Source organism: Triturus cristatus, chromosome 8 (assembly GCF_964204655.1).
Source record: "Triturus cristatus chromosome 8, aTriCri1.1, whole genome shotgun sequence".
NCBI classification, from domain to species: domain Eukaryota; kingdom Metazoa; phylum Chordata; class Amphibia; order Caudata; family Salamandridae; genus Triturus; species Triturus cristatus.
Genome location: NC_140591.1, coordinates 220,691,471 through 220,718,120, shown reverse-complemented (window position 1 = coordinate 220,718,120; position 26,650 = coordinate 220,691,471). Strand labels below are relative to the sequence as shown.

Here is a 26,650-nt window from a genome sequence, read left to right as displayed (position 1 = left end):
GCAATCTTTGTCACAGTTTCCGTGCAGGCTTCGTTGGAAGCTGTGTGCCTCAATCACTGAAAGATGTCCCGCCACTCCCGAATGGAAAGCTCTTGCCCCAATTCCCGCTCCCATCTCTGCTGGCCCGCAGATCTACTTTCAAGAGGCTTATCGGATAGCAATGTATATAGGTCGATACTAGATGCTTATCTGATTCTTTGCCTAATAGCCACTTCTCAAAACTGGTCAGGTGTCTTTGGGCGGCCGGTCTCATCTCGGGCTGCACCAACCAATGCCTAATCTGAAAGTATCGGAATCTCTCTTCCTGGGTAAATCGTTATCCCTCCTCAAGTCGTTAATGGCATGTTTTTAAAAGCTTTAGTTTACTCTTCCATGATCCCCCATGTCCATTTTAGTATGAAAAATGTAAAGTATGTATATGATTCCACACAGATATAAAGAAACGAGTAACCCAGTAGCAATGTGTAGCTTCCAAGTCCTCTGCAATGCAATTTCATTTAAAGAAGTAAATAAAGAAACTCATAAATAACAAAGAAACCAATATAAAGTGAATAGTGCAGGAAGGAGAGCAATGTGCGAGCAAGGAAGGTGAATGGTGATCGGGGGCTTGTGGGTACCCTCTAGAGAGATGGCAGGGTGGGAATGTAAGAGGGAACAAACAGATGGGGAAGAATGAGCCAGTAAAGACATGAACTCACATGAAGTGCTACATGAAAAAGTAGTTCCCTGATATCAGTTGTGGACAAATACAACCGAACAGAAACATGGTAAAGAAGTATTTGCTCTAGATACTGGACAAATACAAGAATAGGGAGCAGGAAACTGAGATAGGCAAGAAAGCCTTCCATCATGAGCAAGGGAATGACTCAAATCCCACTCTCTGTGTTGTGTTGTAGTCAATAGTTATTCAACAACAGAAAGCTAACACTGTCAAGAGGCAAGATCTCAAAACACAACAATAAAGAGCTTGAATACACATACTAAAGTGTAATTATTGTTGTCTCTTGTACCGTGCAAACTCTCCATTCTGTCTCCAAAATAGACAACAGCATTTGGTTTCAGAGACTCTTTGAATGAAGGATGCAGGCCTACAATATTGTAGCTCAGAAGATGAAGAAATTTGGAAACTAAGGTCCACATGGAATCCATCGTTGCTGATAATCCAGAGAAGAATACCCAACAATGAATCATTTAAAAAAGAAATTTGCAGCCAATCATATTGTAAAATGTGTTGTTCTTCACAAACTTAAAACACCTTTCTGAAAGCCGGTTATGATTTTGTTCTTGCAATATTATGTTTTAATTAAACTCATCAGTACCAATGTTTGAATGACAAAGAAAAGAAAGATGCACAATATTATATAAAATGCCTTAAAGTAGTCTAAAAAATGTCACATTTGTACTAAGTGTTCCCTTTTAAAGAATCCATGTACATTTCACTGGCTTGCTGATCCGCATGGTCTTCTGAAGCAGGATGCGACAGGGATGCACGGCTCTTCTGTGCCACGCCACACACATCCCACTTTGTTGATATGATGTTTTTCCTAAATAAAATGGTGGTTAAATAGGAAACCAGAATGATGGTGACCAAGGAGCACAGCATTATGAATGTTTTAAATGGGAACAGTTGTATGTAGGTGCCATCCACAAGCCTGCAGCCGGGGTAATGTATAGCAGGAGGGAGTCTAAGCGCATTCTCCCCGGCCAGCAGTCGCAGTACGAAGCCAAAGAGGAACCCCGCCGCTGAGCCATATGTGTTGGTCCCTGGGATAAAGAGGGCACAGCAGAGCTGGGGGAAGAGGACAGCATACACCAGCTCTCCACTCAGGAACCACAGGTCATAGATGGAGCTTGAAAGGAAAGCTAGACCGGTGCCCGCTGATCCAAACACGACCATGGAGATCCGCATGATGCACAGTATCTCTGTCTCTGAAGCCTGGGAAGAGAAAAAACGAATTATGGAAAATGTTCAGCTTATCCAAATCTTTAAACTACACCTCACTTCACTAAAACAGGGCATCATGCAAGTTCAATTTCCACATGAAGTGAGCTCTCTTTTTTAGATACTCTCACAGTGCACAGCAAATATATCTTGCTGATTGCACGGTTGGGTACTACTGAGATTGTTAACAGGTCACAGTACAACTTTAAGTCATTTGTTACGGTTTTAGGGCCATTAGTTCATTTGGGGAATGTAAATTACCAAAAGACATCTATCTATCTAACCATCTAAGGGGCATATTATCAAGAAACTGCGTTAAAATTATCGCCGCTTTAGCAGCAGAAAACTGCTGCTAAAGCGGCGACAATGGGCTTGATAATATGCCCATGAGAATTCCAATAGAAGCCCATGTTCTGGTGTGAACCTGGGCTTCTATTGGAATTCCCTGCGGCATATTATCAAGCCCAATATCGCCACTTTATTGGCAGTTTTCTGCCGCTAATGCGGCGATAATTTTAAAGCAGTTTCTTGATAATATGCCCCAAAGTTTTATTTGGTCATGAAGCCCTACTAAATGTGACGATATGTGTACTTTCCGCTATGGTACTGAATTTTACTAGCACCTACAAAGCACGATACATGGTATACGCCTAGAGCTGAAGTAAGCATATTGGTGATGCTGTCAGAGGTGGTTTTAAAACAAATAGTCTTACATTTTTGCCGTAACGTAACTATACCTCGTGCCCTTGCCCATGCACAGCTAATCACCCCACATACTAGATAGCTCATGACATGGCTATAACATCATTGATAACATCACTGCAACATCTGAAGTGACATCATTAATGACAAGACAGTGCATGACGTAGCGTGGGTGTGAGTTAGAGTTACCTTAGGGCATGAATTCCTGGTGAATGCAAGTGTTTTAAAAAAAAAAAAGATTAAAAGGTTATGTTGTGACTGTAATTTTGACCTAACCATAAGGTCACTTTAACCTTCAGTTTTTTTTCAGTGAATATGTATATATTTCAAGGTGCCTGATAAGTGAAACTTAAGTCTGCCAAGAATTTCAGAAACTGGCACTTAATTCTCATGCTAATAAGGACTCCCTAAAAACATATACTCTGGTTTCTTTACTGAATTGTGTACTCATTTCCTCATGCAAACTGAGTTAAGGGAGAGGAGGAAGAGGAAGTCTGTGAGGGAGGGATGCCACTAGGGGAAAGAGGAAGAGACAGGAAGCGCAGCGGTGGAGGTGGAGGAGGTGGAGGAGGTGGCGTCCGCACTGCACCATGGGGAGCACCAGGACAGCAGACAGTCACTAGGGACTGGGAGATAGGGGCCAGAGCTGGCTCTGAGTTGGGGGTGTTAGTAGGCCGCGCTGAGAGCGGCCAAGGCTTGGGCTGTTCTTTTGGCTGCTTTAGACAATGCATCTGTTGGCTAAGCGGATCTCCACAGTGCAAGTTGCTGTGGGTCCCCGGCTCAGATGCTTGTCCGGCAGGAAGCTGTGGAGTCCAAGGCGCAGGATGGGTTGCACAGGATGGGTTGCACTATGAGCAGAGGAAAAAGCTGCGACCATGATCTTTAAGAATCTGCGGGGCATATTAACAAGGGCTTTATCTCTGCTTTTTTGGCTTTAAAAGCCAAAAAAGCGTAGATAAAACTATCACCCTATTTACAAGAGGGTGCTAACATGCATAATCGAATCTTAGCACCCTTTATCCCGACGCCTCCCTTTGCATCTCTAATGAGATGCAAAGTGGGCGCCACTGGGCAGTACAGCCTTGCAAATATCGCTGATGTGGACATCGCGATATTTACAAGGCTGCCCCAGCATTTTAGCAGACGTTAGTTAACTAACGACTGCTAAAATCCTGACTTACCCATCCCTAACATAGGGGGTGGATTATGCTGATACGACCACAGGGTCGTATCAGCAAGGTTATCGTCCTTTTGCAGGGAATATCGCTGGAAAACCAGCAATGTTCCCTGCAAAACGGTGATTTCCCCCGCTATCTCTGGAATTTTTATCGCCCTGGATCAACGCTTTGTTAATAACGCGCTACCAGGGCAATAAATTCCAGAGATAGACGGCGATGAATAACAAAGCGCTAAGCTCGCTTTCCGTTATTCATCTCCGTTCCTTGCTGATATGCCCCCGAAGAAGGGAGGACGGAGAGAAGGTGGCGCATGGAGGTTAATCTGCTGCTGCTGCTGGGTAAGAGGTCCAAGGGGGGAGGGGACAAGCAGGGGTGCTGTTAGGCATGGGATCGAGACTAAACTGTGGAGTGACTGCAGACGCATGGAGAGGACACCAGACACATGCACTCTGTAAGATGGTGTGTGTAAAATTAAAAAAAGAGTACCTAACCTGTGGACAGGGCAAGGGCAATGGCCACAGGAAGCAGTAGTTGGTATAATCTCGAAGGCCTGGACTAAAACTCTGAAGCCCTGCAGGAAGTTGGAGGGTATGAGCAGCCGATGACCAATAGCAAGACAGGAACTGAGAGTGATGTGGGAGCCAGCCAATGGTAAGCAAAGGTAAGTAATGAGCTGGCTGTAAGCCCGTTTCAAGATTTGTTTTTTTTCATTACAAGAAATTTTGCAAGCAAAGCGCAAGCGCTCCGCAGGCGAAACCTAAAAAAAACACCGGCTGTATATACTATCTACAAAAACATTGGTGTGGCTTAACCATAACTGACATACCTCATGAATAACAAATGTATTCCTCACCTTTTGCCTGAAAATTTTCTTGTAGATATTGTGAGCAAACATGGAACTGGCAGACAACAGGGACGAGTCTGCAGAAGACATGACAGCAGCAGCAATCGCCCCTAAGCCAGCAACAGAAACGTATGTTGGGCAGAGATACTGCAGAACAATTGCCAAAACCATGCTTGATTCTCCTCTTGCTGCAGGGGATGGCAAGCCGTAGCTGGTCTGATTCCAGTCTAAAGTGAGAAGAAGAGAAGATCAAAACTGGGAAGCATCATTAACAACTTCTCTTTGGGCCTACTTCATTACAAAGAAACCTGTTGATTATGAACCAATAAAACACACACCAACAACAATGAATACTCATGGGAACACCAGTAAGTGCATTATTTGTACAATGATCAATAAATACAGTGGGGCAGATTTACAAGAAACTGATGCATCCGTAGAGATGCGTCAGTTTCCCTGCGCCAGTCTGCGATACTCTTGCGCCACCATGGGTGTGCCATATTTACAATACGGCGCACCATGACGCAAGGATTGACAGATGCGTCAGAAATATTGATGCATCTGTTGACCCAAAAGTCACGCATTGCTGCAGTTGTGTCGCAAGCACGTCGTAAATCCAGCAATGCATGTTGAGGCCTATATTTATTGTACTGCGTCACTCTTTACGTCTGCTTCAAGCAGGTGTAAGGTTTTGACGCAGTGGCATCCTAGAAGTGGTGGAGTGAAATCTTGTAGATTTCACTGCGTCACTTCTACGAGGCTTTCCTGCATGGGAACGCCAACCCTGCATACATTATACCTGACGCAGGTATAATGTGATGCAGGGCTTTACAACATGACGCATCTCCCTAGATGCGTCACGTTGGATATTGGCCGCATTATTTATGCCGCTGCTGCATCACAAAAATGACGCAACGGTGGCACAAAAGTATCACAAGGGGCTTGTAAATCTGCCCCAATGTATGCAAGGTTCTCAGTATACACTGGTCATTCACCCTGTCACTGCCAGGGTACCACACAACTTCAGAGAGCAGAGCAGGGAGCAGAGAGCGAGCGAGGCGGCAGCAGTGGAGCAGCGGTGCGGCGGTGTGAGAATTGGGTCTCGAACATCGCAACATTGCAAAAAACAGTACTCCGCAACTCCCATAGCTGCAAGCCACAAGCTGCGACCTCTAATCCAGCAATCCTGCTCGCCGGTCTGCCAGCGCATCCAGCAAGCCCTGCAGCTGTGAACTGAGCCAAGCCCACAACAGCAAGCTGCAGTGAGTGAAAAGCAGGAGCACCGCGACGTAGTTTCCCACCCCAGGAAGACGTCTTATCAGCTGTGCCCAGGAGCAATTGAGCAGCCGATCAAGAGCCGAGCAGCACTGGGGAATCGCACTGCCAGTGCCTATTCTGTGCCTACATTGTGCCTGCTCCTAAGAGCCTTCACCTGCTGTTCTGCCGTCCCGCACCTAGAAATGAGACTCTACGCCAGAGGTCTTCAAACGGTGGGGCGCGCCCCCCTGGGGGTCCGTGGATGGTTTCCAAGGGGGGCGCGAATGCCTCTGCAATTACATGTAAATGAAGATGGCCTGGAACTGCGGCCTTATTTATCTGCTGCATTTCCTGGCTGTCTTCATTTACACGCAGCCCAGAGTGCTGTGAAGGGAGGTCATGGAGTGTCAATAAGTTGCCTAAAGGAAAAGAACTAACTAGTCTGAGTATTTTGTTTTTTTCGCTGTCAGCTAACTGTATATAAAATAATGAGCAAACAGATTCACTGAAAAATAAAATCAAGTTGCATTACATACTGTCTAACATAGGCTGCTGCAAAATGATGCAGTGTTTGAAATAAAAACACTTTCCTACAAAATATAGCCTTTAATACTAAGTGATCAGACTGTACCTAATGTATGCATTTTCTGAAGTATAACACCCTTACAATACCTCTAAAAAAATCATTATCACTTTAACGCATTAACGAGGGCCATTGGAATTATGTGGTAAGAGAGGACCAAATTATGCAACACGGTTGATTAAATTATGCAGGAAGAAAAGGTAAATTATGCCGCATAATGTGACTCATTTTGTGGTTAGCATTATTTAATTTTTTTCATTTTTAGTCATGGTAACACAGGTGATATATTATACCTCATTAGTACTAATTTAAGACCCAAATGTATCAATAAGCAACTGCAAGATGACCAATCAAACTTTATGAAGGGCATTCTACTGCTCTGGAACACATCACCAGCCACGTTTGACATAATTTTTGATCCCTTCGAACTAGAATCACATTTTTTTGTTAAAATCTGCAGATTATGCAACAGATGATGGGTTATGTGGTAAATGCGATAAATCCATAACAATGCAGAAAACGCTTCTGCCTCAGAAGCGTACAATTCCAGTGACCCTGGAATTAAGTAACTAATCAATTAACGGCTGGTAAGAGGATGTAGTGTAACAGCCATACTGGCCGACCTTAAAGCTGGGGAACAAGGTTTGAGTTGACGGGAGGCTCAAACATCCTGTGATTCTGTAATGCAACTGGTGCTTATGTAAAGTGCTCTGATACCTTCGGGTCGAGTACGCACTATATAAAATGGGAAAAAAAGCCTTGTTTCTTCTTTAACTGTTTGCACTACCACCCCACCCTTGCTTTCAAGCAAGCCCTAACCATTCAATGGCAGTTGTTTTTGTAAAAAGTAAGTCCAGAGGGTAGCAGGGAGGAAGTCAGCAGGGTCCCATTCAGATGCAGAGCTCTGGTCCTCTTGGCCCCTGGGACCTCTGAGTAATGGTCCAGGAAAAAGAGGAAAAGAGTGAGATTCATAAATATATTCAACGAGATGGCCCAGAAGAGAAAGCATTGTGTGAGGGCTTAATTTTTATGGTTACAAATGGCCAGAGACCGTTTCCTCAGAGAGATACCCCAAGGAGGAGGACGATCTAAGGGAGCCTTTTTATATATAAAAAAGGGCCATCTCTTGGTGCAGCAGGTAATGCTGTCAGGTGTGTAAGTGGCCACTGCTGCTCAATTATGGGCATCTTACCATGAAGTGGAGTGGGTGCCCATTTTTCTTGTTAGTATCAGAGCCCAGGTTACCCTTGCTGCTTTTTAACATAAAGGTGCAGAAAGAATCACTGGTACTGCAGGTACAGTGGCACCAGGAGCCAGAGGTATGAGGAGCCAGCTGAACCTTAATTATGGCTGTTTACTATACTTCCTTCTTAGCATTAGGGCCCACTGTACACTTGTCAGTGTTGATTTGGGCCTCAGTGCAATAGCCCAGAGCAGGGGAAAAATAATGCAGTGGATACACCTTTGTTTGGCCTCAGAGAGATGGCAGAGAACGGTGTGTGGCTAGATAGGAGTCCATGTTTTAACAAACGGCAGAGGAGGCTGCCCTCTTTGCAAGGCAGTAGATAACATTAGTGAAGCAGGTTCAGCCGCACTGGGGCCCAGGGGTCATAGGGGCCCTCTAAAACACAATTATGACTGTTTCACATTAAAAATGGTGCATGGGAGCTTATTTTGTAACATTAGGACCAAGGGCACCATTGCAGATAAAGGAAGACCACATGTGGGAGCTCTTTTTTTCCTGAAAGGGCCTGTTTTAAGATTAGAGTGATGGTCCGGCATAGTGGCGAAGGGGTATAAGAGGCAGAGGAGATAGCCTGCTACTCAGGACTCAAGTCATCATTTGTACAGCAAGAGTAGTTGCTTTGAGGTCCAGTAGTGCGAGGGGTTCACAACACCTCAATTATAGGGGGCAGTATTTTGGGGTCAATAACTGGTTGTGTTTGATTCATTTGCTGTTTTCAAAGTCTCATATTTAGTGTGGTTCATGAGCTATCGAAAAAGTACTCCTGTAATGATTTCATAATTCATGCCCCCTACGCCCAGCCCTTTCCCTCCCTCTCACCCAATCCTTGCCGTAAAGTTTTGGAGGGGGGGGGCTTGACATTAAAACATTTTGCTTAGGGGGGGGGGCTCAGAGAAAAAAAGTTTGAAGAACTCTGCTCTACGCGGTAGGCAGACAGCGGGGACAGCGGGGGGCATGCGGCAGCTTTGTGTGGAGGACACACCTGGCCGTGGTAGCCTAGCCTGCAAGGGAGAGAGGAGCCCCAGGGGTGCCACGGAAGCGGCTTGGCCAGCGTCAGGTGCGGCTTGTGGGCCTCTGCCTGCGGGCATCTGCTGGGGGCCCGTTGCATTCAGGGGTGCCACAGGTATCTCAGGGAGCCCGCCCCCCCACCCCCTTTCAGTCACCTTTCAGTTTATCGCATCAAGGGCCTGTGTAGACTTTTCCGCCTCTGCTTTCCTCAAGCTTTACCCAGCAGGAGTACGCCCGTCATGAGCAGCGGTTGTAGGAACAGTGCAACTGTGTGGGCGCAGGAGCCCTCCTGGTTCCTTCTGGCTTTCCCACTGAGGGGTGACACGCACCATAGTGACCAGGGCACGAACAAGGAGGAGGAGTAGACAGCAGGGGTCCGAGTTTTCTGTTTAGCGAGTGGGGAAGGAGTAACAACCAGGTCTTTTGCAGCCTCTGGGGGGCAGCTGTCTCTGACCCAAACCCCCCACCTTACAATCTCGATCCTTATTACTCTGCCCCTCCCTTTGACCCCATCCACAGCACCCCGGCCAACTGGCGGATAACACCTACTTCAACACCTACTCCATCTACACTCTTATCGAGGTGTGACTACCCAAACACAAGGACACTACAAGGAAGAGCTCGACCTTTCTGCTATCTCACTTTGCACATCGGCTACCTGACTCCTAACATTAATCTACAAGCCACCCGAATTGTAAGCATATCAGGGCTGCCAGAAAACAAAAAAGGGAATAGAAAACCGGCACAGAGCACATAGCCCTAAAGCCCTCACGTCCGGGAAGGCCCATTAGATCACTGCCATGAGGTCGGGAAGGAACAGGGGCCAACAACTTGCACCACCGTGGAGATCCAAATGCAACGGGAACACCAGGCCAACCAAAACCTACCTGGCGACCTCCTCTGAGGACCAAGTGGAGGCAATCCCCTCTGGCCCAGTCCTGCAGCTACCAGGGTCGCTTGGAGACAGGAGTTCTCCCGGGGGTAGGTCTACACCATATCTCTTCCAACCAAAAATGTATTAAAAATTCTATTTCCTCAAAGACGCAACCTCCTCCATATTTTCTTCCAGCTGCGAAATCCAAGGCCTTCAGAACCCACTTCTCCCTCTACAGCCAATAACCGAACCAGCTGCTGCACAATCCAGTGCTTTATCACCCGTGGACCTACCTGTGCCTGCCCCACAACCACCGGAAAAGACCTGGAAACCTGCTAAACGCAGCAATACCGCTCCACATATGAGAGCGGAGGAAGAGGAAGAGCGAGTTAATTCTCCACTCCGTGCCGCCCAAGTTTCCCCCTCTTCATCTTCCAGGCAGCCGACCCACGGGCTAGTCCCTCCGACTCATCTAACTACCCAATCCAGCAAGAGCAGGGATGGGGCAACACCCCAAGCTTCCATCCACTTGGGAATCACAGCTTATGGCTCAAATAAGTGCATAGAAATCCAAAAAGTACAAAAGTACAAACAGAAGCAGGATCTGACTGTATGGAGACAGGTCCAGTGCATGACATCTCAGGTGAACCATAACTGAATCTGTCACCCGCACTACACACACAAAAACTCTCTCCAGACCGGCCCCCCCAGTTAGAAGTAAATAAGGCTGTAAAGGCCCTCTCGGAAGTCACTATGGGGGGGGGCGGTAGCAACCCCAGAAACCCGGGTGGTGTGCATGATGCCCTCTCTTACCTAGGGTCCCAGGAGTGGGCCGGCCTAGGTTTATTTTTGTACGGAGTCCTATACTTTGGACACTCCAGAAAAACCACCCCGCACATGGGCAGTATTGGCACTGAACCAGGAAAGGCCCACAAAGTAGCCAAGAGCACACCCTCTACTTGTCACAGAACCACAATCCACACCACGGACTCGTCAAGCCAAGCCTCAAGCCAAGCCTCCAACACCTGGGATACTCTACTAAACACTATGCAAAGAACTGTTGATGCTCTGCATTACCAGTCCGACAAAATGGACCTGCAATTGACACTAATCTATACCCTGGCTCTCTTTGTAGGGGGGATAGATGAAAAACTGGGGCAATTAAACTCACTAATCAGCAGAGCTCAACAGGAGGCCAAATTGAGCTGTAGCTGCGGACCTATCATCGACAAACTGTCTTCACTTCCCTCAATTGTGTCCACACTTTTAGAGGGTTTACCAAAGGAACCAAATAACAAAAAAGACATTGCTAACCTTGAAAAAGCAGCACCCAAGAAATTAACCATAAAGGATCTCATTGTTAAAAAACCCAACCGCCTCAAATCCAGCGAGCTGCCCAGAGGTCAGCCTGGTCACTTGGACACATCAGCCACAAAAGGAACTAACTACGGCTCAAAACTCTAAGCAACAACGCCAACTTCGAGGAAAGGCCACAGTAAAACAACAATCTCCAGCCACACAGCAGTATATCCTCTCTTTGACACTGAAAAACAACCACAGGTGATAACTGCACATGAAAAAACAGCACATGAAACAACAAACCAGCCAAAGGAAACTCTGGATGCGGATATTCAGAATGCGGATCAACCTGCAATAGCTCCCTTCGGGGCTCACATGATGGCTCTGGGCAGTCTAACTGGTACTCTAGTTACCCAAAAAAATTCAGTCATACAGAATCAGCAAGACAACAACTATAGCCGACTCCTACCAGTGACAGAAGAAAGGGGGACACTTCTCATGCAGGAACTCAATCAGGCAAGGCACCATATAAAAACCTGACAGAATGCGGGGCCAATCCATGGGACAAGGCAATTCCCAATTCACTTCCATCACAACCACAGAGCCTTCACCACAACACAACCATCACGGTAAATGAGGTCACAGAGCACAGTACTGCCCAGGCATCAACTACAGTGACAAGGGTAGCGAAAAGTGAAAACGCTGGTGACAACATAGCCCCAGTGAAGGTACAGGGAATGTTGCATGGGACATTAAGAACGATGGCTGGGTACTCGGGCCTTCCCTCATCACAACACCAAAACAGGAGCACAGAACCCGGTTCAGAAGGCTCCCTGGGTATTCAGCGTTGAGAAAGCCCAAAGTCCAATAATTGCAAAGGGCCAATCTGGCAGCACTCTTATCCCTGTGGTCAAAACTACCCAGGGGAATACCCTTCCAGAGCCCCCCCCCAGCCTGGCAGCCAACAGATTCTAGCATTACTCTCTTCACCCCAGAGTACGACTCCAAAGGGATCTGCGACACCCTGAACAGAGGGAATATTCTCCAACCATTAGCTACAATACCAACCTTAAGAGACATCAATACAACAGGTCTACCTTCTATCGAATGTATAAAGGCAGACTGGGCCCTGGGTAGGGAATCCACTAAGGCCACCTAAGGTTCAATCCAAATTGCAAACAAAGTTCTGAACGAATGGCAAATCTTCAAATCATGGGGCATACGAGCCTCGCCGCATTACAATTTTGGATTCCCACTCCCACTACTTGCCACCAAGTGGCAGGGAACTAACAGCAACAGAGAAAAAACATCCTCGGTGCTCAGGGGAGCTCTAAGCCGGTCACCCCATAGGGAGCAGGCAGTGGGTACACAAACAGGCCATTATCACCTCACGTTGCCCGTTAACTCCCAGATTCTTAGAACTATTAACACTGCCGGACCTTCACAATGACAAACCATCTCACACAAAAACCAGGAAAACCACGACAAAACAACCCTGAGACTATGCTCATGGAACATCAATGGGCTGAACAGCAAGTTAGCCGATGCTGAATTCCTTGCATATTTAAAAACCTTTGATATTGTCCTCCTGCACGAAACGTGGTTAGTGGACCCACACCAACTACGGGGGTAGATTTGCTTCTACACTCAAGACTGAGGAAATACAAATATCGTCATTTATCAGGGGGCCTAGCCACCTACATTGCCATAACAAAATTTGAGAGTGCACAAGAAATTCTATCCTCACTACCATCAGTAAACTCAGTCAAGATCCACCTAAACCTCAACGGCTCTAAGGATGAGGTGCTATTGGCCAACACATACATAAACCAGAAACGGAAAAAACAAGAGTCAAAAACTTTAATCGAATATTTTCTCTAAATCATAAGTTTGCACAACATTTCCAACCCTATCCTCTCCGTGGATCGAATCCAACAAATCTTAGGCACATCATCAAACAATGCTAGCAGACCTGGAGCACATCAACCTAAGGGCACTAAATGGAAGATTCATTGACGACTCCCCCACCGCCGCCTCATTCTACTGGGAAACTGCAAACTCCACCATAGACTACACTCTAGTTTCCCTTTCATTTTTTCAACACGTATCAGATTTCCACTTAGGAGATAAAGGGGACAGTGATCATCGGCCCCCGGAAGTTTCAATCCAAGCATTTTCACACAAACTGATGCTTAATCCTGTCGGCAGACATTCATACCAAAAAATAAACTTAAAAAGAATCAAGTCATCCCTAGCAAACTCTGAGGAGGTTCTCCTGGCTGCGAAAACACTGCTACACGATTACAGTAACTCCACCGACATCCCGATTAGGACATGGGAAACTTTTACAGCATCGCTTGCAAGTTCCTTTTCAACCATAGCCAGATACTCCCCTCCAAATGATGCAACGGTTGTGGGGAGGGCCACGAGTGCACAGCGGACCAATTCAAAATTACTTAAAAAATCTGTAAACAAACTTCTAAGGTCATTAAGGGGTTGCCCCGGAGAGAGAACCTAAACCATTCGCCTAAGGAAAGCCAAAATCAAAAAACTCAAGTGAGACATCAACAGGTCCAACGAAATTGCATTTTGGGCAAAACTCTACCACGACTCCCAAGCAAACAACAGCGCGTGCTTCTGGTCCACTATTAACACAATTCTACAACCGGCACAGGGAGGCTTCGCATCATACATCACAGAGAATTTATGGTCAACCTTTCTAGAATCTCACTTCAATCATCAAACACCTAGATTACAAGCAATCCTGGATAACCAACTCATTAGTTCCACGCTAACCGCAAGGAATTTAGAGGAAGAGGATAAGGGAACTGAGATATTAACAATTAAGAACCAAACTTCAAAAGCGAGGAGAGAAGGGGCTCTGGGTCCGAACGGGATTCCACCAGTTCTCTTCAAACAAGATCCGGAGTATTGGTCAGAAATATTGGCCCCCCTCTGTTATACCATCAAACAGTTCGGGCTCCTTACTGTATCACGGAAAGGATCCATAATTTCACTGATTTATAAGGCCGGCGACAAAACCTCACCAAAAAATTCGTCTGATTGCACTACTAGACATAGCGGCAAAATACTTCACTGGCACCTTACTGATAGAGCTCCAAGACTGGGTAAAAAAGAATGAAATAATCCCCCCACTCCCCACCAAACAGGGTTTTGCAAAGACACCGGAACATCAACTAATATACTAACTATGTCGTTGCTTATTGACAAGGCGAAATTATCCAAACAGGCGATTCACTTTTGTTTTATCGACTTCAAGGCAGCCTTCGACAATGTCAACCGAGCAAGACTGTGGAGGAAATTGGCACTCTGGGGAATTCCTTCATCTCTTTAGAACCTCCTAATACGCCTTCACGCCAACACAAGGATACAGGTAAAACTAGGTAACGGCACCCATCTCTCGAGGCGTATACCAACTACCAAAGGACTTAAACAGGGATGTGTGCTTGCACCAACACTGTTTAACCTCTACACAGCAGATATAAAATCAGTCCTTGGCACCTGCAACGCGCATGCTACACGGCTCGGTGGCAAAGCCATCTCCAGTATCTCGTATGCGGATGATGTTGTCCTGGTAAGCCACACTCAAGTTGGCTTGCAACGTTTACTCAACAAAATGCACAAGTATGCAGTTGAAAATCACATAGAAGTGAACATCAATAAAACAAAAACCTTGACAATCAATGGCAATCAACGGTCCCACTCCTGGTACTTGGAAAGACTCCCAATTGTGAACACCCCTGCCAATAATTACATAGGGGTACTCATCGACAAGGGTGGTCAACTCACAAATCAACTTTAGGCTATCAGGAGGAAGGGGATGGCAATAGCGACAACACTAAGGCAGTTAAAAACAAAGCTTACAGGGCCCATTATTTCCCCTCTGCTCCGGGTAGCGCGAGCTAAAATTCCACCCTCTATTACATATGTTTGCGAAGCACTGAGGGGTAGGGACGCTAAACTGCTGGACACCAGCATGGCCAGAGCTTATAGAGTTATTTTAATCCTCCCATCTGACGTCTCACCTGCACAGATTTGATTGGAGTTTGGCCTAACCAAACAACATTTTGCAAGGCAAGGTTCCTATATTAGGTGTTGGCACAAAATCAAGAATTCTCCCTGGAATATACTGAACCATTAGCTCTGGCAAGAACTTTGTAGCACATCCATCTCGCTGGCTAAAAAGTACTTGGAGGATTCAGTTGTTACAACCGGGTTAGTCGACCTATGGGAAACCCAAACTACCCATTCGCTATTTAAGCAAGAAGTAAAAAAGATAATCAAGAAGATCTCCCTTGTTGAAGATAAAGCTTCCTTTGCCTGTAGGAGCCACGCCTGGATAACACTGAGCGGCTATAAACTACTTGGGCCACAGGCATTCTTCAAATTGGGGTACTCAAGGAAGACCAAAGAACAATTCTTAAAATACAGGCTAGGAATCCTGCCAGCTACTCTGCACCTTCCTCCCTGGCAGAGAGAGAAATGTGGAAACACATGCAGACTATGTGGGAATGTGAGGATATGGAACATCTAATATGCTCCTGCACCAAATTAAAGGGTAGGACCACTCAAAGCGCATTTTAACGAATGAGGGATTCGAACTCGGAGACAGGCAGTGATTGCATCCTTCGACTCCAATGACCCACAGCTAAATGGGAAGCTAGTAAAATTCCTGTTACTAGTAGAATCTAAGCAAGGAAAAGCTGCACCCTGTGCAAATGCAAAAAACACAAAAGGAAGTTTTAGCTTACGCAACTGGAATCTTTGAGCATAGACATTTGAACCTCTTCAGAAGAAGCCGAACAAAGGCGCTTTTTACATTAGAGACTTTTTTTAGAAACGCATTTCACTTGCCTTAATATATAAATTTTATTACGTGTATTTTTGTAATGGTTGTCATTAATCAAAAACAATAAAATGTACTTACTTACTCACACAACTTCCTGTATGGAGCCAATACAAGCATAAACACAAAAGCAAGATGCACATCATATCAAAGTCAAGATGTTATGAAACAAAATCAAAAGGTTCAGAGTACTTGTCTTCTTGGTCGTTTTATTTATTTAATTAATTAGATTATGATTTTTCCATGTGCATGCAAAAGACTTGAAACACAGACACTGTGTCGTTTTTCTGTAGTTGTTGTGCAACCGCACTTTCTATTGTAAAGCCAGTTTTTGTTTTTTCTATAACTTTTTGTACATGTTGCAACATGTTTCTATAATGTAGAAACATGTTTCTACAACTTTCATCCCCATGGACTGTGTAACGAAGGTGCAGAATTGGCTGAGCAGGCAGGTATGGCAAAATGTGCAAACTTACTAATGACTTAATTCGAGAGACTAAGAAGAGCACCATTTTGAGGCTTGTTTAGGCTGGGCTAGGTTTGTGTCACTAGATGGTAAACTGGAAAGTATCTTAAGATTCACAGGAGTGGAATTCTAGTGCACATAATTGACAAGAAAACAGTGACAATGAAGAAGCCTTATATTAGGAAACAGAGAATTCAATGTATTTTCAGTCCTGTGAAGTTTTCCCAATAACCTTTCTGCAGGATACAGTTGAAAGTTTGGGAAATGAGAATTGGTCTGTCACTTGAGGGTGATTGGCTGTCCAGTTTTTAAATCAGAGAGAGAACTGGAGATCACTATTGAGTGTGTCTTGATTGAGACTATGCAACATCTAGAAGGGCAACACCCACTAAGATAGGAGAGGGCTGTGAGGCTACTCAGAACGAAGAAACAGGCTGGTGAGAGTTACGGGGGCATAGTCTTTGTGACCACACACGACATGAGTCATTGCGTAGATTTCCTTATCTGGACAAAGAATTGTGATATTTGTTCAGCAGATACTTCTCTTTCCAGATGTGTGTCCTTTGATGGCCTCAAAGAGGAAGGATCACCAGACAGTGAAAAGAGGCCATGTCAATCTCGGGATCTTGGTTTGTGTCTTCTTTGTTTCAAAGTTGAGGGTTGTTCTAGATGCCAAACCATTCTAGTCATTTAGAGAACAGCTGTCTCTGCACCTTTGGATAACCTCAAAGCCGGACATCAAACTGCTCACGTGGTTTGATGTATGAGTGACGATTCTACATCCATTGACACACCTTGTTTTTTCATGGTCTTCTATCCACTCAAGCCCTGATAAACCTGGGGAGGTACTTTTTCCTTTTTGTTCTGGGCCTGTTGGCTGTATACCAAGGCGCTTATTTACAAGCCGTTACACTGCCGGTGCATCACTTTTTTTGATTCACCAGTGGCGCAGAGCACAGACCCATATCAATGAGGCCACGCAAAGCCACTTTACGTGGTTTTTCATGGCCTGGTAGATGTGGAGTAAGTAAGGCAAAGTAGTGCAAGTTGCTGCATTTCCATACTCTACATCAAAGAGGCATTTAATGGGTTTTGCGGTGGGTGTTCCCACGTAACACCCATGGATTCCGATGCATTCCCAAATTTACAAGGACTTGTAAACCTAGGAATGCGTCAAAGGCATATGCCTCCCAAGGGCAGGCGTTACGAGGAGAAATATGTTTATTTCTCCTCGCTCTTTCCTCCTTCTATGTGTGCTGCATTCTAAAGTACACATAGAAGGAAGAAAATGCCTCCATTGATTGTTTTTGTGCAGAAAGGTGTCAATCATTCCTACATTGCAGACACCCTTGTAACATGGTACAAGGGTGCCTTTGTAGGTGCAAGGCAGCCAACTAAGCGCTAGTGCAGTGAAGAGTACAGGAACATGCCATTTCACAGAGATACGGCACATTTGTGCCCTTTTCTTTTGAAGCAGGGTAGCGCAGCAAAGTGACTCGTAATGAAGCCCCAAATGCGTATCCAACTTTTTATCACAGGGTACACTTGTTTGGTTGCAACATTACTCTAGTTGCATTTGATTTCATATATCCCCCTTGGTGTTTCTTTTTAGTAATGATCTCCTTCTAGTAGATGTCACTGTTTCGAGTTGTCACATGTGCTAAATTTTGGTGTTTACTTCAAAGTGTTGATTACATTTAATGTGATTCACTTTCTGTTGCTGTGTGCGCATGAACCTGCCTGTATTTCACTACTGGGGTGTGAATCTCCTGAATCCAGTGTCTCAGAATCTATTAAAGGTTGTTCCCCAGATCATGATCCAGCAGAGATGCTTTTGTCCTGGCCTTAGAGATATGGAGCCTACTTCCATCCCAGGCTTAGAGTATTTTGAACCACCAGGCTTTCCTTTAGACTTTGCAAAGAAACATATTCCACCATAAGACTTGCTAGTTTGACAAGAGACTTGTTGCATTCTACATGTAGTAATAATGACAATAGTAATAATAATAAATATGATATTAATACATTTAAATAAGTGATTTTACTTTCCTGTGGATGCTGCCACTGCACCAATAAGCACAGAGGGAATGGCCATGACAGCACATATGAATCCAGCGATGTAGGACGTCAGTTGCGCTTGGGAGGTGGAGGAAGCAGCAAGGACTCTTTGAAAGTAGACTTGCCAGGCAATGCTTCCAAGAGTCTAAAACAATTATACATACAAAATAACAACATTATTTACTGTAGACCATGCTGCTGCCAGCAATTTGAAACAAAGAAGGAATTTGCATATTTAGGTTTTTTTTCTTTTTGTAAGTGTTGTAAGTGCACATCATAAAGTTTATCCCACTCAATTCACCAAAGACAGCCTATGAGTGTGAGCGTCTGTGACACACCGCACGGTGGTCTTGCTGGTGTGAAGGCTGAGAAGTTTGAGAGACTCTTCATGTGACGTTCATTGTGTTTCATTTACACATGTCCATGTAGATCCATTTACTATATCGGAGAACAATTGGCTGAAATGCACATTCTCAAGTTTATACCTGGCGTCCTCAAGTTATACTAGAAGATCAATTTCACTGATGTTGTACTTAGAGTTTTAGCACCTTCCCACATAGCAATATGTTTCAATGTAGTCATTCATAGGCCTGAGTGTAATATATGCTCATCACCACCAATAGCAGCCCTAATTTGATAAAATACATCTGAAAATAGTGGGATTTCCGGACATATCATATTTCCCTTTGAATGACTAGGATTCTGTCTTACAAAAATAATTATTTCAGGGAATGATCTGATGTTCTCAGAAACTAAACATGAAAATGTCGACACACATTTCTTGCAAATATCAGCAACTTTGGTGGACACGTGTCAGCAGGGCTCCACTTTCCAAACTCTTCTTTGCATGAGTATTTAGAGGTTGTGGACCTTAGGCAGGTGGGACTGGATTAGGATCACCTACCAATAGGAAGGGGAATGTGGATGACTCCCCTGCTTACTGTGCTAGAAGACTCCCGCCTTGCATACTGCAGAAATACGGGAGTCCTGTTTCCATCTGTGCCTGAATATTTCACCCTGACGACCCAGTTCTCAGTACTGAGGGAGATAGTTCCTTATCTGATCCAATGGGCTACTTTGAATGTGTCTAATGAAAGCCTGACATCTAAGAAAGTGAAGATGGACTAAGACCAGGACCAGAATGAGAGGAGGCAGCATGGGAGCTCCAAGGCTTCCAAATAACTTGCGTGCTGCTGGGAAGGCTGTGAAATGCCTGCACCAGGTGGGGTCCCTAAAACTGATCTTAAGACATGTGGGATCACTGAGGCCAGTTCGCAAGAATTTAGATAGAACAACATTCTAGTAATAGTAGTAGTAGTAATATTCATAATGATAATAATAATATGCAAGCCAGCGCAGTGTAATATAGTGTCTTTTTTTTCAAATGTTGTTAACAGTAGTCCACTTATAAGGTCCCAAAGGCGAGACCTATTGGCTATGCCAATGCTTGTTTATATTATCATGTATTGGGGCACTTTTAAACACTTGAGTTCAGAATCCAGTGTGTTTCATTCAATAGACTATAATGTTGCTCCAGCTATCATAATAATCCAGGCCACGTTTAGGCTTTACATGACTACTGATTTCCCACCTAATTCGCTTATGGCAATGATCTATTGACTACTCATTATTTTTCCTTGACAGGAACGGTCCCCTCAGTGCAATGTTAGTGTTCTTTTCTCAGTCCAGGTTTCTCTCTAAATATGTCTGCTACTGACTGAGCTTGTGCCTAGTTCATCAAGGTGCTTTCTGGTAAGCTTCAGAACATTCTAAAAAATGTGACGTGTACCGTTATGTCCTATGTGTTTAATTACCCGCATTCTTTATTTCAGGGAAGGTAAGACTGGCAGTCGTCACAGAGTGTTGGCACTGTCTACACTGAAGCTGTGTGAGTGTGAGGAGACTGTGATACCAATAGTGTTCTGACAATGAACTACAAGTCTCAACTGATCGTGAATTGTCGAGTGTACTAGTGAAACAGTGGCAAACTCTTGGTTTCTAGGTATAACTTCCCTCGTGGCCCAAAAATGTCTTTGTTACCCAATCGTGGTACAATGTTGCTGAATCCCAGATCTCACTAGATGGACCACAAGACTGATCTTGAATTTCCTTGCCAAGTACTATGAATTTGGATTGATCAACATTTGGAATACAGAACAGCATTCATAGAGTCGCGTTGTTGGATAAAGCAAAAGCTCTTATTAAGAATGGGCTGGTACTGAATTCTAAGGCCCAGATTTACTTACAGTTCATGCAAGTTGTCGTGCTGTGTTGCATGAATGACAAAAGGCTGAACTGCCCCACATTTACAAAGATATGGCACTGCTCAGTGCTTACCCTGCACTGGTGCCCCTGAGGCTGCCTAGTGCTGAAACAGGCACCCTTGAACCCTGGTACAGAGGTACCTGAGTTAATGACAGGATAGTTTTTGTGCAGGAATGCATACCTTCCTGCACATAAACTATCCTTACAAGCGTATTCTTCTCTGTAGGATGCAGTACATGTGCAAAGAGGAAGCAACGAGGAGAAATACAAATATTTCTCCTTGTTACACCAGCCTAAGGTACCATTGTGGTGCGCACCTAGGTTTACAGACTTTAGTAAATCTTGGTTTGTGTCAAAATATATCGATGAATGCATGCGAATGCCTATGCCTCACCCATTTTTACGTTTCCCTGGTGCAGGGTAATACAAGGTAGCAATTTGCGCTGCGTTAATAATTTTTTTTTTGCATTGGACATACCAAAAAAGGGATGCATCCTGATGTAAAATCTTAGTAAATTTGGCCACAAGAGTTCCTGTGGCACAAGAGGAAGAATTCTTAGATTTGGACAATGCCGCATAAGTATATATGAATCTCATAGCAAGATATTAGACTTCTTAATCAATCAATGAAGGGCTGTGGAAACCTCAAGGTGCCCATGGGGGTCATCAGAGACACATCAAGCAGAAAGGGCTCACCACAGTCTCCTTGAAGTGCTGCTCCCTCTCTTCACTTGTGAGACGGTTATTGCTTCAGATACTAGGGTTCATGAAAGCTCTTCAGTCAGCCATCTACAACAGGGTTTATCATCTGGCCAAATTCCCCCTTCAGGGATACCTCCAGAACCCTTGGGTGCCTTGAGGTTTCCACAGCCCTACTCCCTGGCCTGGGAGAGGTCAGTAGATTGCAATAGGTTTGCAGTTGTGGACTTCAGAGAATAAGAATACCCTGTGACCTTTGACCCCATCAATGTGCCCCTGGTGATCCTAAAGTGTGAATTTAGGGGGATTTGTAGTTAGCTTATGAACTCATGACCCTCCATTCCCCAAGGATATGGATTGTGCCATGCCCCTTGATTGTGCAGAGGGTTGTTTGGGCTTGAGACCAAGAACCCCTGACCACTCAACAATCCAACCACAACACATCTCCACTTATCGGAAGCCACCAGGATAAGGTGAAGCTGGACAATGCAGCATTGCAACAGCACTCAACAGCACAGCTTCGGAACTGAATTTCCGATAGTAACTAAGATACTGTTGTTACTGGATCCTTTATAGCTTTTGTTTCTCAATAAAACCAATAAAGTTGATTTATAGAAAAAATAGGGATGACATTATAAAAAGAGAATAAAAGATATGGTCATGCTCAGAGGTACATACTTATATATCTTATACCTTTATATATCTATTAAGGGACGAGAAGTAATTTTGATGTCCACTTCGCCAAGCTCAAATCAAACAGATAAACCAATATTTATACAATAGCTTCCAACACAGAGGACAATCATATACATGAGCAGCCAGTTCCTGGGGCGGCAAAATAACAGCCAATAGAATTAGTTCACTTAAAATTAAATAGAAAACATAAAAAACAATTCCAAATGAAACTCATGATGAGGACCATTATCTTACCAGATAGACAAGGTCATCCATCCATCTTGCAATATAGTCAGGGTCAAGCTTGCCAATCCAAGGGGCTTGATATAACTCATGAACCGCAGTGTAAGCAATGTTTTCAGTGGCTGGGTTCATCAGGGCGAACGGGACACAAGTCCACTGCATTTAAAATACACAAAGTAATCAGGTAATGCAGTCATAAATCACTGGAAATCAAAGAGAATATTCCTATTGGTAAGAAAGGTACATGTTGGTCCCAGTGAATACCTACATTGTCAATGTTTTGAGATTTTCCAAGCATTCATTTAGGTAGTTGTTATAATTCACCCACTTTTACTATTTTCACTATTGTATTTCCATGTACCTTCTTTGGTCTCTCCCTCTCTCTCTATGTGCCCCCTTTCCTCATTCTACCCTTTGGAATGTTCCAACAGTTGAGACAGAGGCTGCCTTGAAATGTTGACAAGTGCAGCCTGACCCTCAGAGTTCGTGAGCTGTGCCTTAACAGCGACGTGTTAAAGGTTCTAGAGTGGAGGCCGTAATAAAAGAGTAACTTGAACTTCACCTACCTGTTCCAGGCGTCTTTCTAACACTGGCGACAAGGGTGGGATCTGTTTATTACCTTGGGCACACTATATCCAGGGATTGATTTAAACCCAAATTAAGCCTCCTTGATGCTGTCGAAAAAGCTAATGCACCCACCACCAAGCAAAAATTATTATCCTTCCTGGGTCTTGCAGAATACATGGCCAAATATGTTAAGAACTTTTCTGATATTTCAAACAATCTTAGGGAGCTCACCAAAAACCATACTCCCTTCAAATAGCTAGAGGTGCACCAGGCAGCCTTTGACAACATTAAAAGAAGCATTTTAAATGCCCCTCACTTATGCACTTTCGACCCTTCCAGGAAAACCATTCTAACCACCGACGCCAGCAATAAAAGCCTAGGAGCAACCCTCTCTCAAGTCATCGGTGGGAGAGAACGCATTGTTGCTTTCGCTTCCCGCACCCTCAACAATTCAGAAAGGAACTATTCCGTTGTAGAGAGGGTAGCCTTGGCCTGCTTTTGGGTGATTAAACATTTTAAATTCTACCTGTGGGGGATAAAGTTCACTGTTCGCACCGATCACAAGACCCTTATTTACATGTTCAGTTCCAGAGGCTCAGCTAACAGTACACCTAGGGTAGCTAGATGGGTATTAGGCCTGGAAAGCTTCGTTTTTAAACTTGAATATGTCGCGGGCGACCTCAACACCGCAGCTGACTTCCTTTCGAGGGCACCATTAGATCTTTCGGAAAACTTTGAAACAGATGAATTTCCCATTTTACTGGTCCACTCCTCCACAATAAAGCAAGATGAATGGTTCGAGTGCATGACCCAAGTTGCCACACTTTCCTGTCTTAAAGAGTGTACTATTCAAGGTTGGCCAGCTTCGCGTAAAAGTGTCAGCCAAGACCTAGACAAATTCTGGGAAGTAAGACACGAGATCAACTTGAACAATGGAGAAATAACAAAATCATCTCCCCGGAAGATTTGAAAGACAAAATACAATAGACTTGGTTCATGAGGGCCACCTATGGAGAAGCCTTACAAAAAATAGACTCAGAGAGCACTATTGGTTCCCCAACATGGACTCTATGGTTGAGACCAAAGTCAAGAACTGCACCATATGCGCCAACAGTGATAAAACTAAACTAACCCAGATGGCACCTCTTTCCCCAGTTTCCATTCCGGACAAACCATGGGAAAAACTGGCACTGGACATTGTCGGGCCTATCAATAAGAGAGGTGTCACCAAAAGATTTGCATTTGTTATGACGGATTTTCACTCTCACTGGGTAGTCATTAAAATGGTACACCAAACAACTACTGAATCCCTGGTCAATGTTTTGCGAGACACTTTCACCACTGAAGGCATTCCAGCCACCCTGGTCACGGACAACGGTGTACAATTCACCTCGTCAGCCATGTCCAACTTCCTGACCAGCTTAGCCATAACCCACTTAAAAACAGCTCTGTACTGTCCTCGTGCAAACGGCTTAGTCGAAAGAGTTAACAGAATGGTAAAGGAGAACATACAGCTAGCTTGCATCAACAACCTATCTGTTGAACGCTCAATTCAAGATATGATCTGGGCATACCACACCACCCCCAACTTGGTCACTGGGATATCCCCTTTCTCATCGCTCAGGAGAAGTAAACCCAGTACAAAATTCTTTCCTACCTGGATAGGGGGTTGAGAGGTAACTGCACACTCTTTTGACAAGGCCAAACCTAAAATAGCTTCCCATCAAGCCAACTACAAAGACCGATATGATCATAAGCTTGGAACAAAAATGGTCTGTAGGAGATTGGGTTACTGTGAAAAAACCCACTCTCGCAGGTGATCATGAATCGAACTTCTATGAACCCAGAAGAATAGTAGAGATCAAAAACAATACTGTGGTTCTAGAGAATGGGCAAAACTGGAGCATGGACCATTTGGCGATATGCCCGATCCCAGAGAACACCACTCATGAAAACTCCCTAACATCTGGGGGACCCGAAGACTCTGTCACTCCTCCTAGGAGCTGTACCAGAAGGCCTACTGTTTCACTCAAATGGCATAAAGACTTTGTTATGCAATAGAATTATTTTTCTCTCTTTCATTGTTTTATGGGGGGAAGATGTGTTATAATTCACCCACTTTTACTATTTGCACTATTGTATTTCCATGTACCTTCTTTGGTCTCTCCCTCTCTCTCTCTGTGCCCCCTTTCCTCATTCTACCCTTTGGAATGTTCCTACAGTTGAGCCAGAGGCTACCTTGGAATGTTGACAAGTGCAGCCTGACTGGCAGAGTTTGTGAGCTGTGCCTTGACAGTGACGTGTTAGAGGTTCCAGAGTGGAGACCGTAATAAAAGAGATAACTTGAACTTCACCTACCTGTTCCAGGCGTCTTTGTAACAGTAGTGTTTTTCTTTTGTCAGGCACAAGTAACCTATTCTAGTTCAGGGTCTGGCAGTTACTCGATGAATTATATTACATGGTAACAAAAGATATAATAATATAAATAAAGCCAGACCCACTGGTGTAACAAAACTTGAGGGCCCCCCTGCAAGGAACATCGAGGGTTCCCCCGGGACTCAATCAGGAACTCTCCAGCCAGAGTACTGTGCTGAGGTGGCCCCCTGAAGCTCGGGTGCCCTGTGTTACCAACTGGCCAGTATATTGACATTAGCTCTGCATAGAAAAGGGCAAAGAGAGACAGGTCGGTGCCTTTTGGAATCTGCTTAGGTTTTTGAAATTAATAAGTTTTCTGTGCAGCTGCACTTTGGCGTAATGAAAATAAGTCTTGCTTTTTTCCAGGGGAGGCTCCTCCTCTAAGGCAGAGGAGTGTCGCCCCACTGCTTTCAGAGCAGGAACAACAAAATAGTAATAACGTTGTTATTATCATTTTATTTTTCATAGGTTCGGGACTGGGTTCGGGCAGGGCGGGCTGATGGCTCAGGGTGAGGAGTGGTTTGCACTCTCCAAGTGCACTTGACGGTTTGGCCAGCTGTCTTGGGCCGGCCAAACAATCATGCACACTTTGCATGTTCCCCACTAGGCTGTAATGCACAGCCTGGTGGGCAACATGCACAGGCTCCCTGTTCCCATCTGAGCGCCAAACCACGACGCTCAGACTAATCACAAAGCTGTGTTTCAGCATTGTGATTGGCTTAAGGGAGCCGGTGTGCTTCCAGGACTCGCCGGAGAAGCGGAGAGACAAGGGTGGAGGAATGGCAGCTTGACTGTGAGGAATAAGTGTTTTTTATTTTTTATTTTTTTATTTTGTGTTCCCACCAGCCCTCCACCCCCGTTCCCTGCAGGCTGCAAATGCTTTCTTAATTTCTGAACAAATAAATTAGGTGCTGACAGACACTGTTAGTTGATTATGTATTTGATAAACCTCCTAATGATGATTTCACACATTTCTCCAATCAGTACAGCATGGGAATGACATTCCAACAAAATACAGTCCACTTTTACTTTCTTGAATTTAGGGTTGGCTATAGTTCCATTAAGCAGACTCGTTAATATTTGATGATATAGAAGAAAGACTGCAGACTGTAATATGTATCATATACCGAAGAAATCAGTAGCCTTTCAGCTATATACACAAATCTCAGTATATTGACATTAGCTCTGCATAGAAAAGGGCAAAGAGAGACAGGTCGGTGCCTTTTGGAATCTGCTTAGGTTTTTGAAATTAATAAGTTTTCTGTGCAGCTGCACTTTGGCGTAATGAAAATAAGTCTTGCTTTTTTCCAGGGGAGGCTCCTCCTCTAAGGCAGAGGAGCGTCGCCCCACTGCTTTCAGAGCAGGAAAAACAAAATAGTAATAACGTTGTTATTATCATTTTATTTTTCATAGGTTCGGGACTGGGTTCGGGCAGGGCGGGCTGATGGCTCAGGGTGAGGAG

At 44.6% G+C, this 26,650-nt stretch overlaps 1 protein-coding gene across 3 annotated transcripts in view; it reads right to left on the bottom strand.

The window, feature by feature from the left end:
- Positions 1–1,279: 1,279 nt before the first annotated feature.
- Positions 1,280–26,650, bottom strand: part of LOC146801870 (high affinity choline transporter 1-like) — a 275,265-nt gene continuing 249,894 nt past the window's right edge. For all 3 annotated transcript variants that reach the window (XM_085621396.1, XM_085621397.1, XM_085621398.1), the window contains 4 exons: positions 22,219–22,362; positions 18,318–18,469; positions 4,676–4,895; positions 1,280–1,936 (listed from right to left, as the gene is read on the bottom strand). In XM_085621396.1, the coding sequence (XP_085477522.1) occupies positions 1,403–1,936; positions 4,676–4,895; positions 18,318–18,469; positions 22,219–22,362 (1,050 nt within the window). In that variant the 3' untranslated portion in view covers positions 1,280–1,402. The remainder of the gene's footprint in view (positions 1,937–4,675; positions 4,896–18,317; positions 18,470–22,218; positions 22,363–26,650) is intronic.